The sequence below is a fragment of the Bos indicus genome, chromosome 10 (genome assembly GCF_029378745.1).
Source record: "Bos indicus isolate NIAB-ARS_2022 breed Sahiwal x Tharparkar chromosome 10, NIAB-ARS_B.indTharparkar_mat_pri_1.0, whole genome shotgun sequence".
Classification (NCBI taxonomy): Eukaryota; Metazoa; Chordata; class Mammalia; order Artiodactyla; family Bovidae; genus Bos; species Bos indicus.
The window spans coordinates 25,998,980-26,013,552 of NC_091769.1; the positions used below are offsets into that span (position 1 = coordinate 25,998,980).

A 14,573-nucleotide genomic window follows, 5' to 3' on the forward strand; every position below is an offset into this window, starting at 1 on the left:
TTAACTCCACCCCTGTGCCTGTTTACCCAAGAGTCAGCACCCCTGGGGGTCCTGGCCCCTCCTCCGCCCCTCCTTGGGGCCTTGACCCGGGAGTCCCCGTTGGCCATCCTTTGCCCCCCCTCCCGCGATCTCCCTCTATTTATAGCGGCCCCCCGCATCCCCCCCCTCCCTCCCCGCCTTGTTTTCCAACTTCTCAGGGAGCAACCCGGAGAGCAGTCGCCGGGACACTGCAGAGAGAGGAGGTACCAGGACCCTGGGCGCCCAGAAATTGTAACTCCCGCGCCCTCGACGCCCCCACTCCCTAGTCGGTGCAGGCACACCTCCCCTCTCCGCGGTCGAGACCCTCGCCTCCTCAGCAGCGATCCTTCTTTGGCCTAGCCCTCTGTTTCCAGGCGGGTGGAGTAAAAATCGTGGGGTGCCAGCACCCTGGCTTCGTCTCCCTTTTACCCGTTCCCACCTCGGAGTCGGGGCGCAGGAAGGAGCCTGAGTGCTACAGGCAGGGCCAGATCAAGGGTGGGGGCGGTGCTGAGAGCGGGGGTGGGGGTCCCCCACGGGACTAAGGGATCCCCCACACCCACAGCCGCCCGGTTGCCGGGGTCGGGGCGGGGGCGGGTAGTGAATGTTGTGGGGAGCGCGGGCCGAAGTCTGGAAGCACCCAGCAGTTGGCTTTCTTTAGAGTTCCCCTCGGGCCCCCAGCGCTGCCCCTCCCGGAGCTGTGGGAGGCTCCGGGCGGGGTGAAGGGGGGCGTGTTTACCAGGGGTCTGGGGCGGATCTGCGGGGAGCTGGCGGCCGGTGGGCGGGCCGGGGCGGGCCGGGGGCGGGTCTGTGGGGAGCCCGAGCCGGGGCGGGCCGGGGAGTCAAAGGCAAGTGAAGGTGGAAGCGGCGGCGGCGGCAGCAGGTAGGGGGAAGGGCGGGAGTGGGGCCGCGGGGCCAGGCTGGCACCTGGGGGTGCCGGGAGGCGCTTGGATCCCAACGCCTCGGAGAGTACGGCTTGTGGGCAGGAGCCGGCCCACAGGGCCGCGAGGCCGCGGCGTACAGAGGCGGAGGCTCCGCGGGCTGCAGGGCGTGTTTAGGGCGTGCACGAAGTTGAGTTCGGGGTCCAGGGCTCTCCGCGCCAGCCGCGCGAATTGTCAGTCCCCACGCGGATGGCAGCGAGGGGACTCGGAGGGACAGGTTCCGGGGGCTGGGCCCAGTCAGTTCCATCTGTCCTCCCCATCCCTTCCCAGCTGACTCTCGGCCCTTGCGGGTTGTCGGGGCACGCTGGGGAGAGACTGTGGAAACGCCCCCTACACACCCCTTCTCCACTTTCGGGACCCACACCGAAACTGGGTGGAGGAGAGAAGCGAAAGCACGAGGCTTAAAAAAATTTTTTTTTAATGGTGGAAAGAAACAGTCGTGCTCTGCCACCCCATCTCACTCGAGAGCTGTCAAAAATCTTGGGGATCCCTTAGTCCCCACTTTAATTTGCAAATAAGAAATTGAGCGCAAGAGTAGTGACAGACAGAGCCAAGGTCACAGTGGGAGCAGCAGAGCCTGGGGTAGAATCCAGAGGTTCTGACATAAGACACGCTCTTTCCTCCACATCAGCACTTCCTTCTCTCCTCTCCCCGCCCCGCCCCCGGCCCCCCGCCCCGCTTCCCAAGCCTGGACTGATACCTGCTGTGTTGCCGGGCAGACCACGCCAGCCTGTAATGATTCTAGCTGAAGCCTGGAGAAGACTTGTTCACTGGACTCGTGGGTACAGATTGGGAGGGTTAGTGACCTGGCAGGGATTGGTGACCCAGATAGTCCAGGTCTTGGCTTAGGTTTTTTGTCTCTAAAAGATCCAGGATTTGTCTCCCATGTCATTGACCTCATTGCCTTGTTTTCTCAGACCCCAGAGCCAGGAGGAGTGAGAACCCTGACCCCTAACCCTACTTCATCCAGCCAATAGGAGCCAAGTAAGTGACCCCACCTCCGGGCTGCTGGTCTTTTACTCTGCTGGTCTGCACAGGTGCTCTGCTCCTCACTGGCCCCAAAGGTTGAATACATGCTACTTTATTCCAAGTCAGGAGTCTTGGGAGGAAGGGAGGCATTGGGTCTGTTGGACACAGATGTCCCTTGTCCTTCTTTTCTGGTTTCCCCCTCCCCCCCTTGGTCATGTTACTCAGGTCATTTTTAGCCCCTTTCTCTTTGCGCTGCTGACCTTGGCGCTTTAGTCGAAGGTCACAGTCAGTGGTGAACTCTCGATACCCATCCCTTGGTATCTTTAGAGCACCCAGTCGCTGAGCCACGAGTTTCACCCCCTACCTAACTAGGAGTGTGGGGTGGCCCCTAAATATAGCCTGGGAAACCTGAGCTGCCCTGCTGCCCCACCCTGATATTTCCATCCAGGATAGGGGAGGGGGTACGGAAGGTGTCGGTGTTGAGGGGTGTTGGGATGGCCAGGCTGAAAGGAAGTGGTGTCCTGAGTCCTCTTCCCCAAGCCCTCTTTCCTAGCGGCCTGGCCCTACAGCTGGGGGTGCCGGACCACCTCTCTCTGTGTCCTGGAGTAGTCTTCAGCTCCTGTGGCCCTCCGCACTCAGCAATGTCCAGTGTTGAGAGGAAGCCAGGGGTTGGGGGAGGCGTGCGGTGTAGGGGCAGCCTCCCCAGTCTCTGTGTTTCCTCACCCTGCCAGGTCACCATGGCAGAGCTGCGGGAAGTGCAGATCACGGAGGAGAAGCCGCTGTTGCCAGGGCAGACACCCGAGGTGGCCAAGGTTATCAGAGACCCCTGACTCCCAGTCCGGAATCCCAGACCTCGAAGCATAGCCCTCACTTCTTTCCCTCCCAGACTCATGATCTCATTGTCACTCACACCCCACTATGCTCTCCACGTCTCCCCATGTTATCTCTCCCCAAACACCATGGCTCAGAGTCCAGGCTTTTTTCCTGTCACTATGCTAACCTTCATCCTCTCCATGTCTCTTTTTCGTCAATCTCTTTCTGTCATTGGTCTCCGTTGGCCTCTTTGCCTACCTTTCTTTTATCTGTGTCTGTCTCTCTCTCTGTGACTCTACTGTGTGTTTCTGTGTGTATCTGTCTGTGTGTATCTCTCCAGGAGGCTGAGTTAGCTGCCCGAATCCTCCTGGATCAGGGACAGGTAACAGTTTGGGGCAGCCCCAGGTGGGAGGAGGGGCTCTTCTCGCCCCAGGAAGGAGGGGCCCCTGCCTGGTTTTCTTCTCTCTGCTTCTTCTCCTTCTATTCCAGTCCTTTCCTGTCCCCATCTCCCTGCTTTCCTGCCTTCTCCTCCCTCTTTTCTGAGTTCCCTGATGCTCTTCGATCTTTCATTATTCTTTCCCACCCCCTAAATCATCTTCCAGTGTCATTTTTACCTAAATTCTTGCTGATCCTACTTCTACTTTTTGGCTCCAGTTTCCTCTCTTTTGCCCCTACCCCTTCAACGCCCCGACTTTCATGGAGGCTCCTCTCGTGCCTCTTTTCCTCTCAGCCTGATGGTGACCTGTTTTCCTGCAGACTCACTCTGTGGAGACACCTTATGGTTCTGTCACTTTTACTGTCTATGGCACCCCCAAACCCAAACGGCCAGCGATACTCACCTACCATGATGTGGGACTCAACTGTAAGGACCTTCACTTCCTCTCCCATTTCTTTCTGGGAAGAGGCTGGTGGGGCAGGGGGAGGGTAAGACTCCAGTGTGAGGGGAAGGGCAAGACTCCAGTGTGAGGGGAAGGGCCAGTATGGGAAAGGAGCCATGTGGCATGTCAAGGGGAAGTTCTCTCCTCGTCTGAATGTGGCATGAAAGAAAGAGGGTGGATTCTGACCTGGGGACATTTTCCCCGTCTGACTCTACTGTTGGGGTGATGGGGATTCTCTTTAGATAAATCCTGCTTCCAGCCGCTGTTTCAATTTGCGGATATGCAGGAAATCATTCAGAACTTCGTGCGGGTTCATGTGGATGCCCCTGGCATGGAAGAGGGGGCTCCCGTGTTCCCTTTGGGGTGAGAATTAGCTCCTTCCCTCCTCATCAGGCTGTGAGGCACATGGCAGGTATGGAGTAGATTGGATCAGGGAGGAGGAAGGGGAGGGCAAATGGTGACCCTGGGAGAGAATGAGTAGGACATGGAGGTGGGGGCCATGGGGGCAGGTTGGTGTTTTCCTTAACGTTCTTTTCTTCCCCAGGTATCAGTACCCATCTCTGGACCAGCTTGCGGACATGATCCCTTGCATCCTGCAGTACTTAAAGTGAGAGGCCTGGGGACCCCTCCGAGCCAGAGTTCTCTTTCCAGTACAAGGCGGCCCGTAGAACTCCTGAGCGAGTTCTGTCTGGACTAGATGTTGTCTATTCCAGTTGAGAGGAAGTGGGTGGCTTTGGAAAGCTGACTTGAGTCAGCAGAGTAGCCCTAAGGGAGGAGGAAAAGAAAAGGGAGCTGTGTGCCTGGCCTTGCCTCAGGCTGAGGAGGGTCTGCTGTGATCTGAAAGCTAGAGAAGAAGAGGAGTGGGCGACACAGTCCCTGAGGAACCAGACAAGCCTGTCTTTCCCTCCCACTCCCTGTGCCTCCTCCAGACCGAGGCAGAGTGGGTGAGAGAAGGAAAAGAAAGCCGGGTGTGGCCTCTTCGGTGCATACTTAGTGCTGATGACACCTGGGCTCTGTCCTTGCCTTGGCTTTTCCTGGGCATCAGGGCCCTGGGCAGCTGTGGTTCACCTCTTGGGCTCTTTCTCCTGATACTTCCTGTTGTTCACCAAAGTTGTATCTTTTTTAATATCTTGCTTTAAGTGCCCCCCTTCCCAGTTCCTCTAGAGGAACCAGGAAGGAAAACAGAACTAGTTGAACTAGCTCCTGAAAATTGAGAATGGACAAAGAGCTACATAGGAAACAGTGTCTGGTTGGTTGGCATGTGGGTGTTTCAAGACACTCACTCTCCCTGGAGGGAGCTGGTAAAAGACTACAGTGTCCATTTTTTAGCTCCTTAGCACCTTCTTTTTCAGCATCCCCCCAAAGGAAGGTCCCTTTCTGTCCTTTATGCCCATGGCCTTAGGAAGGAGGGTGAGGAGTTTGGAGAGTCAAAGTTTTGGATACCCGGACCCATTAGACCTACATTTACCTTTCACAGTTTCTCCACAATAATTGGAATTGGTGTTGGAGCTGGGGCCTACGTCCTGTCGCGATACGCTGTAAGAAATTAAAAAAAAAACCCAGATAAGCAAAAGGCGGGTCCAAGGCCCAGGCAGTGTTAACAGTGTGTGCTTGGGGGGAGGCTGTGCGTACGAGGGTGGGAAGCAGGCCCCATGGAGCCTGGGGTGGGCAGAGCTCAGTGGGGAGGGGATAAGTCCATGCCTGCCTCTAACTTCCCTCTGCTGCCCCTCAGCTTACCCACCCTGATACCGTCGAGGGTCTTGTCCTCATCAACATTGATCCCAACGCCAAAGGCTGGATGGATTGGGCAGCGCACAAGGTTTGGGGGGCCTGTGCACTGAGATCTTAGGGGGCTTCCCCTTGTGTGGGTCCATTTAGGCTCTAACAACATAACTGGCTGGCCTGTGAGCTTCAGGGAAGGGGGAAGGAGCAGGAAGGGGGGAAGGAGCAGGAAAGAAACTTGGGTCTCTACTCCTCATAATGTCCTGAGCTTTTTCACCTGCCCTGTCCTCATAGCTAACAGGTCTCACCTCTTCCATTTCGGAGATGATCCTTGGACATCTTTTCAGCCAGGTAAGTGGTTGTGGAAGATGGAAGAAGTAGAGGGAACCAGCAAGGACTGGAATGTATGGGGTGATTTCCTTACTTGGGACTGATTTGGGGAGGGAAGTTTGCATCTAGTAACTGTTTTTGAGTTCTCTTCCCAGCCCTATTTATTCTCCCTCTATTTTCCTTCAGGAAGAGCTGTCCGGAAATTCTGAGTTGATACAAAAGTATAGAAATATCATTGCACATGCCCCCAACCTGGATAACATTGAACTGTACTGGAACAGCTACAACAAGTAAGTGGGCATGGATGAGAAATGTAGAAGCGGGAATGGGGGTCATGGGAGGCACAGAGGGGCCAAGGGGAGGGGAAGCAGGCTGTGCGAGGTGGGCAGGGATTGTTGGGCAGTAGGGGGCAGCTGCAGGACAGACGGGGGTTTGGGGGGTAGAATTGTGAGAAGCCGGCCATCTCTCTCTTGTTACTTCCTTGGATTTTTGGATTCCCTGAAGTAAGATGATCTCTGGTCCTCATGCCCTTCATCCCCTTCACTGCCCTCTGACCAGGGACTTGGGCACAAGTGACCATAGGGCTCATGCTTGAGGCCTGTCTGCCACCTTCTCCTTCGGTTCTCACTTGTAATCACCAATATTCAACTCTAATTTAGGGGAGGAAGATTGCTTCCTCATGGGGAAGCTGGCTTACATCTGGGTGGGTAGCACTGCTTGCCTAAAATTTCTACTCTTCTTTTAAACCCTCTTTAGTCGCCGAGACCTGAACTTTGTGCGTGGAGGCGATACCACCCTCAAGTAAGACTTTAAGGGATAAAGCTTTGCCTCTCTCCCTGGATCTTCCCCTAGTAGACGCTTATACCCTTTAGAAGGAGAGTCTTTTGCCAGGGAATTTTCTTGTCACCTCTTCCCCTATCCTGTTTAGCAAACCACCACCCTCTAGGTCCTACCCCTTTGAACTCTGTTGGTGGGGTCAGCAGGGTTCAGAAGGTTATTTTCTCTTTGGAGCCAACTGTTCTTCTGGGAGGAGGTGGAGGAGGGAGTGCCAGGGGCTCACCACCTGCTCCCCAACACTATGCCTCTAGGTGCCCTGTGATGCTGGTGGTAGGAGACCAAGCACCCCATGAAGATGCAGTGGTCAGTAGGGAGTCTTGGGGTGGGTGAAGGAGGGTGGCAGTCAGAGGGCTATCTTGCCAAGAAGCAAGCTCTGTTTGGGGACGGGGAGAGTAACTTTGGGGCATAAGAGGTTGATTCCTGACAAGAAGGAAATGGGCAGAGGCTTGATAAGAAAGGAATTTGGAGGACTCTTCTGGTGGTCCAGTGGTTAAGACTGCATGCTCCCAATGCGGGGGGCATGGGTTTGATCCCTGGTTGGGGAACTAAGATTCCATATGTTGTGGGTATGGGCAAAATAAAATTAAAAAAAAAAAAAAAAAAAGAATTGGGTCTGGGCCTCTGGGTTCTTTGGTTGGGAGGGGCCACTGGGAGTGTGACTTCATTCATTCAACCTTCTCCCTACTCCAGGTGGAATGTAACTCAAAACTGGACCCCACCCAGACTTCTTTCCTCAAGGTCAGTAACCCTATTCCACATTCAGCCTGACTCTTGGCCCCCGGTCCAGAGCCATAGATCTTCTCCAGATTCAGCTGCTAGGCTGGCTTCCAGGGTCCTACATGGGAGCAAGTGGGTGGGTGGAGTAAAAGAAACAGAAAACACCCCAACGGCCTGGAGTGGGAAGCCTAGGGAAGAGAGCCATCTCGTACCTCTCGGCATGGCTCATTGGTGTATATGTATATCACTTTTTCTGGATGACTCTCTCCTGAACAGATGGCTGACTCTGGGGGGCAGCCCCAGCTGACTCAGGTGAGCGCCCCTGCCATTCGTGGGGTGGGATATTAGTGGCCCTGAACTATACCCTTTGCTACACACCCCATCTCTAACCTGCCATGGCTATGGGCTCCAGCTCAGTTTCTAACCTCACTTTGCTGTCTCCCTTTCCTCATTTTACTTTCACAGCCAGGCAAGCTGACCGAGGCCTTCAAGTACTTCCTGCAGGGCATGGGCTATAGTGAGTATGGGGGTCAGAGGCTGTCATGAAGACAAGAGGTTGTGGCATAGGAGGAGGGAGGGCCACGGGGGGCAGGAACCACTTCAGGCTAGTTCCTGGATTTACCGCCGTCTGTCAAATCAAGCTCATTGACCCCTGGCCCCATTTGTAACTCTCGTCTCCACCCAAGCACCCCACTCTGAGTTGCCTGCTTCTCTCCCCACCTCCGCTCTGACTGCTGGCTTTCCCTTCCGTCTCCACAGTGGCTTCATCCTGCATGACTCGCCTGTCCCGATCTCGCACGGCCTCCCTGACCAGCGCAGCATCCATTGATGGCAACCGGTCCCGCTCTCGCACCCTGTCCCAGAGCAGCGAGTCTGGGACTCTCTCTTCAGGGCCCCCAGGGCACACCATGGAGGTCTCCTGTTGAATGATCCTTGTTGTCCTGGTGTGGGACCCAGCCCTCACCTCCCCCAGTACTAACCTGGGAGGTGCCCAGGGCACTGGGCCCAAGTGAGCACAGGAAGCTGGGCAGATCATGTGGGGAGATGACCTTGATCTTTGATTGCTACCCTAACCTTGACCTCTAACCTGTGATTTCCCTCAGCTCCTGGGAGAGATGTCCTAATATCTCTTAGGGACCCAGACCCCTAAATGATCCCTCTCCTTCATCTTGGTGTTAGGCGGAGAAGGCATGTATCCCTGCTCCCTAATCTGGGTGTCTGTAGCTAAGGGACAAGAGGTTGTGGAAGTTGTCCGTGGTGACTCCCCCAGACTCTCCCTCCTTATCCCAGATTGCAAGGGTAAGGGGCTTTGGGCTGGGGCTCCTCTCACCAAAGCTGGCATGGTGTCGCATTAATCCTTCGTGCCTCTGAAGGGCATGGGCCTCAATGAACGTGTGACAGGGGAGAGCTGCTGGTGGGTTAGTGGTCCTCAGGACATGCCAGAAACGTTCAGTGTGGAAATGGAAGTTGGAATGGGAGGTGGTGGGCGGTGAACAAATGTGACGGAGGGGCTGGAGCTGGGCAGTAGGAAGGGGACTGGGGCCACCGGCTGCTCTAACTTTGGTAGCTATCTAGACAGCGTGTGTCTAGAGGGGGGTGGGGGGGAGCCAAGCTGGGCATGGCTGCTTGGGGCTTGGCATGGGGGTGGGAAGGGCTGCCTTGGGGCTCTGACCACAGTGTGTTATATGTGGGGGGTGCCCTCCTGTCTCCCACAACTTCTGCTGTAACAATAAACTATAGAGGAATCTGAGCTCCATTATTCTTCTGGGTCTGAATATGCCTGCCTCGTGCCCCTTTTCTGCCTCTCCCTGCTCAGCCCTTACATTTCTCTTCTCAAGGTGACAAAACCACAGGACAGGGCTTGTATAGCAAAAGTGTTAGTCGCGCAGTCGTGTTCAACTCTTTGTGGACCTCATGGACTGTGTGTAGCCCGCCAGGCTCCTCTGTCCATGAAATTCTCCAGGCAAGGATACTGGAGTGGGTTGCCATGCCCTCTTCCAGGGGATCTTCCTGACACAGGGATTGAACCCCGGACTCTTGAGGCAGATTCTTTACTGTCTAAGCCACCAGGGAAGCCCCTGTATAGCATAGACACACTATAAAATGTGACCTCATGGTCACTGGTCCCTACTCCAATAGCATGGTATTGCCCTTGATATTGATAGGGTATCCCAGTTGGGGACCAGAGGAGGAACTCAGATCTTAAGAGACTGGCCCACTGAGAAATGCCATAGGATTTTAGAGACATCACCAAGATCGTGATTTAAAGAAGGAAGCATAGAAAACTGACGCAAGTGTCCAAGGACATCTTTTGACTCATTTTCTGGCGGGATCCTCCCTAAGGTTCTGTAGATTTCATTTTCGATTGATCGATACAGTCAGTAGACAAGGCCTCGTGCAGTTGCTAGAAAGGTTGGATTGCTCATAGTCGATCCCAATCTGAAGACTCCTTCAGGAGAGTTACAGCAAAAGAGAGGACTTCCTCTCAGGAATTTCTCCTCTTCTGTGAATCAGGGAGTTAATTAGACTCTGCGTGTGGTTCTCTGAGAAGCTTTTCAAGTAAGAACAATGATCAAGAGGACTTCAGATAGTCTGTGGCTGTTGCAGGCTGATTCTTATGCTCTTGGGGCACAAGAAGTGAAAATGAGAAGGCACCATATAGTGTTACTGGCAAGAGGATTGTAGATGGATTGTTACAAGGTCATTTGTTAGATTACTTCATATAATAGAAACGCCATAGGCAATTGCACTTTCCTCTGGAACTGAGCTAAGGACTAATGTAGCTTGAGATCTGGTGCTGACACGTTGGCATCAACGTGGAGTGTGGAATGTATGCTTGAATCTTGAGCATTTCCTCACTGTCTAACACAGGATGAACTGTATCTTAAATGCAGTAGGCCAGGATCAGAAGGGGGCAGTATTAGGTGACTAGCAGATATACAGACCCTGGAGAAGGGAATGGCAACCCACTCCAGTATTCTTGCCTGGAGAATCCCATGGACAGAGAAGCCTGGCAGGCTGCAGTCCATTGGGTCGCAAAGAGTTGGACATGACGGAAGTGACAGCACGCGTGCACACACACAGAAATACAGAAGTTACAGAGCTGGCTATGGATGGTGAGGGTGTTGACCAACCACACACAGGGTAGACAGCAAGCAGGGCTTAAATGCCATGCTAAAGAAACAAAACAGCATAATTGGAACATTGGACCAACCAGCTCCTAGATAAACATGCAGAAAAGGCAGAGAACTTACAGCCTTGACCAGCAATACCTGCTGTTGTTCATTATGGAAGGGAAGGCCAGTCTTCTCAGTACATTTACCTGAAAAGATAACACTGTTATCAGGGTACTCCTCAGAAGAGGGAGTAAATTACATTTGTGTATACATATCAGACAGTGTATCTGCCATGGAGGTGGGTGTGAATGGGTGTTGACTGTCTCTCTCTCTCTCCTACAGATGTGTCTGCATCTTTAGGAAACCCAAGAATTAAGTAGAGGGAGAGATGCTGTCTGCTGGGAGCAAGGGAGAGGGGCTTTGCTGTCCTTGACTGACCTCTCTGCTTTGTTGGTCTTGCACACTCCAGGGATGCAGTGCCCCCCTGTGGTTGGCATGGTTCTTCCTAACTTTTCCCAGCTCCCGGGTCCCTTCCAAAGTCTCCCATAGCTCTTTGTGATTCTAGTGGTAGCTCTGGAGGGAAGGCCTGATACCATGGTCAGCAGTGGTCTGTGGCTCTTGCCCATTCTCAAGATCAGAGCTTAGAGGAGAGGTGAAGGGACTTTACAGATGTCAAACCACAAACTACCTCTCTTTTGTCTTGGCTTCAGGCTTAGGACTCTTGTTTCTCTCTTTCTCTTGTTCTCAAGGAATGTTTCCCTGACTTTAGGGACAGAAGCCCAAGACAGCTAAGCAAGGGTGCCATGGGAAGGAGATTAAAACTAGAACACAGTGATGAGAGCCCTTACAAATTCTGGAACTACTAAAGAGATATGAAAGGTTGATTCTCTGAAGGAACACACAAAGCAGTGAAACTGCAGCGGGAGGATAGGTGTTAAGCTTTAGAGAGCACTCCTCTAACAGGGAACAGCACCTTTCTACAGAGATTTTAGGACTAAAGTGGAAAGTGTGAGTCAATTCTGACCACAGGCCAGGGGCGTGGTCAGGGTAAACAGTGCCCAGAGACACCACATAACCTTCTCTTCTCACCAACATTAGAATTTTCCTCCAGCTGGATAAATACAGTAAAAATAGAATGCTTCCTTCCTGTTTTTTTCACTTTCAATGAATCTAAAGAAAGTAACTCAGGGACTTTCCTGGTGGTACAGTGGATAAAAGTCTGCCTGCCAATGCAGGGAAACATGGGTTCAATCCCTGGTCTGGGAAGATCCTACTTGCTGTGAAGCAACTAAGCCTGTGCGCCACAAGTACTGAGTCCGTAGAGCCCAGGAGCTGAAACCGCTGAAGCCCACGCACCACAACTCTTGCAGCCAGTGAGCTCTACGGCCTGAGAGCCACAACTGATAAACCTCTGTGCTGCAACTGCTGAAGCCCACGAGTCTAGAGCCTGTGCTCCGAAACAAGAGAAGCCACCGCAATGAGAAGCCCATGCGCCGCAACTAGAGAGTAGCCCCCCGCAGTCTCCATTATAGAGTTAGAGAAAGCCTTCACACAGCAGTGAAGACCCTGCACAGCCAAATAAATCAATCTGTTAGCTGCTCAGTTGTGTCCGACTCTGAGACCCCATACACTGCAGCCCTCCAGGCTCCTGTGTCCATGGGATTTCCTAGGCAAGGATACTGGAGTGGGTTGCCATTTCCTTCTCCAGGGGATCTTCCCGACCCAGGGATTGAACCTGGACCTCCTGCACTGCAGGCAGATTCTTTACCATCTGAGCCACCAGGGAAGGCCAAATAAATAAAGTTACCACCTCCACTTCCAGTCTGTGGAGATTATTAAATACACCAGTTGTCAATTATTTCCTTTTTTATTTCAGTTTTTGTTGTTACTTTTTAAATATAATTTTATTTATTTAAACATTAATTATTTATTTAAATAAAGTTATATAAAAAAGTAACTCACAACCAAAACTGAAATAAAAAAGGAAATAATTGACAACTGGTGTTTTTAGCATCTTCACAGACTAAGGGTGGGGGTGGGTGTCACCCCTGTCTGTACCCCTTTTTACTTCACCTTTGCTAGTAATCATGGGCTTCTCCCTCAGGTTCGGGGCTGGGGTGTGGGGGTTGAAATGTGAGGGTATCTGGCCGATTGGCACACTCACGTTACCAACCCACCCCAATTAGCTGTTTCTTGCTCTATCATCCAGAGCCAGGAGCAAGGGACCATTTCCTCGGCAAGACATTGGAAAACTGTCCTTAAGGGGAGGGGTGAAATGGCATGAATTGCCTCATGAGAATTAGTTCAGAGCACTTTGGTTTTTGTCCTGGGTGTATCTTGTTCACATGTGTTGTTCTCTGCCTGGCCTCCCACCTGACTCTGAGGTATTCACTGAATACTGTTCAGTATGCTGTTCCCCATCTCCCTTTTTTCATACAACAGCAATATCCAAACCCAACCCTTAGCTCATAAGCAAAGGAAAGGTGGGGAGCTCCCAAGTTTTACTTCAAAGAATTATTTGTTTTTATTTGTAATTAATTTATTTTTTGGTCACTCCACGAGACTTGTGGAATCTGTTCCCTGAGCAGAGATTGAACCCAGGCTTTGGCAGTGAAAGTAACCACTAGATCACCAAGGAACTCTCCCAGAGAATCATTTATTGGTGCAAAAATGGAAAGCTGGCTCAAAGTGGGAAGGAAGTTGGAGGTTTCATTCTTTTGTTTCAGATTGTTTTTTCCTGTTTAAATATGTAAAAAATAGATGGCGTGGAGAAGACGGGTGAGGAAGAGACACAGAAAGAAAACTTGAGAAGATTTGAAAAACTATTTGTATAAATTCTCTTGTGATTACTCCAACTAGTTTCTCCTATTATTCACTCTTCCAACCTGTATATCTTCCCTCTGATTTTTATATTTCAACTCTCATTATTCTAATTTTCTTCAGTTACAATCTATCTTTCAAGGCTGTGTGAATCAGGGTTCACTCCTGAATCTGGCTTCTAGTCACCAGGCCCCAGTTAACTGAGCTCTCCCTCCTGTCCTATGGTTCTTATTCCATTCTTCCTCATTTCTAGCTCATTCAGAAATCACACTCATCTTCTGCTCCCTTAGAGCCCTTTCTGGCTCCTGGCTGGGGATTCAGAACTTTTGAAAAGGATCAAGATTGTTCCTTTTCTTCATCCCAGTGTTCTCTCCATGTGGCATTCCCTAGCTCTATTCCAGCTCTTGATACAATATGGTTCAAACCAAAGATGGTTCCTGGTTGATAAGAATCTTGAGAAAGGAAAAGGAAATGGACTTTGGAAGGATGGCTGAAAGCAGAGGAGGAGAAGGGAAATCTAAAGGCCCGTGGGTTGGGAGGAAGCAAAAAAATGCACGAACCACTCACGCTTGAAATCTCCAGCCTCTGCTCATTGTCGTCAAACGCTGATAGCATCAGTGACCCAGAAACATATGGAGAGCCCTAGAGTCTAATGTACTCCTCAAGCCTCCTTTCTATAGGCATACAAATCCTCAGTACCAGAAATAGCTAACTTCCATATAATCGTGTCCCTTCCAAAGTCCTGGCAAGATCATTGGAGTCGAAGGAAGCAGAGAATCGATGGTGTGTGGAATGTCTTCTATTTGCCCTTCCAGAGTTCTTTAGGACCTGTGCCTCACAAGGCTGGCCTATGCGCAATCACCCGTAGACATTTTTGTCCTTGGTTCCTGTTTGTGTATGGCCGACAGGAGACACTGGCAGCAGACCACAGAGGAGAAGGAGAGTGAGGATATTCCTCTGACTTCCTCCTGGTCCCTGCAGGTTGGTTGTATCCTTGAACCAAGGCCACAGCTCTTATTGGACAGCCCTCTAGTTTCTGGTTGCTACTCCCTCTGTTCAGCCCAGGTAACAGCATTGTTATTACTCAGCCCCAAGGAATTGCACCATCCCTTGTTGTTCTGTCTAAACCCTGCCCACACCTTTCTATCAGTTCAGTTCAGTTCAGTCGCTCAGTCGTGTCCGACTCTTTGCGACCCCACGAATCGCAGCATGCCAGGCCTCCCTGTCCATCACCAACTCCCGGAGTTCACTCAGACTCACGTCCATCCAGTCAGTGATGTCATCCAGCCATCTCATCCTCTGTCGTCCCCTTCTCCTCCTGCCCCCAATTCCTCCCAGCATCAGAGTCTTTTCCAATGAGTCAACTCTTTGCATGAGGTGACCAAAGTACTGGAGTTTCAGCTTTAGAATCATTC

General features: G+C 52.0%; 1 protein-coding gene across 8 annotated transcripts; it reads left to right on the top strand.

The window, feature by feature from the left end:
- Window positions 1–156: 156 nt before the first annotated feature.
- Window positions 157–8,972, top strand: NDRG2 (NDRG family member 2). Of its 8 annotated transcripts, none has more exons than XM_070797159.1 (17): window positions 157–242; window positions 1,874–1,940; window positions 2,657–2,737; window positions 3,079–3,120; window positions 3,495–3,600; window positions 3,859–3,979; window positions 4,161–4,223; window positions 5,094–5,154; window positions 5,349–5,435; window positions 5,633–5,689; window positions 5,855–5,958; window positions 6,425–6,469; window positions 6,757–6,808; window positions 7,196–7,243; window positions 7,499–7,534; window positions 7,688–7,739; window positions 7,982–8,972. In XM_070797159.1, the coding sequence occupies exons 3-17, from the start codon at window positions 2,663–2,665 to the stop codon at window positions 8,146–8,148; spliced, it is 1,116 nt and encodes a 371-aa protein (XP_070653260.1). In that variant the 5' UTR covers window positions 157–242; window positions 1,874–1,940; window positions 2,657–2,662; the 3' UTR covers window positions 8,149–8,972. The 8 variants fall into 8 exon arrangements, with proteins under 8 accessions (XP_070653260.1, XP_070653265.1, XP_070653262.1 ...); XM_070797161.1 differs by lacking the exon at window positions 157–242 and adding an exon at window positions 262–392; XM_070797160.1 differs by lacking the exon at window positions 157–242 and adding an exon at window positions 799–898.
- The last annotated feature ends 5,601 nt before the right edge of the window (window positions 8,973–14,573 follow it).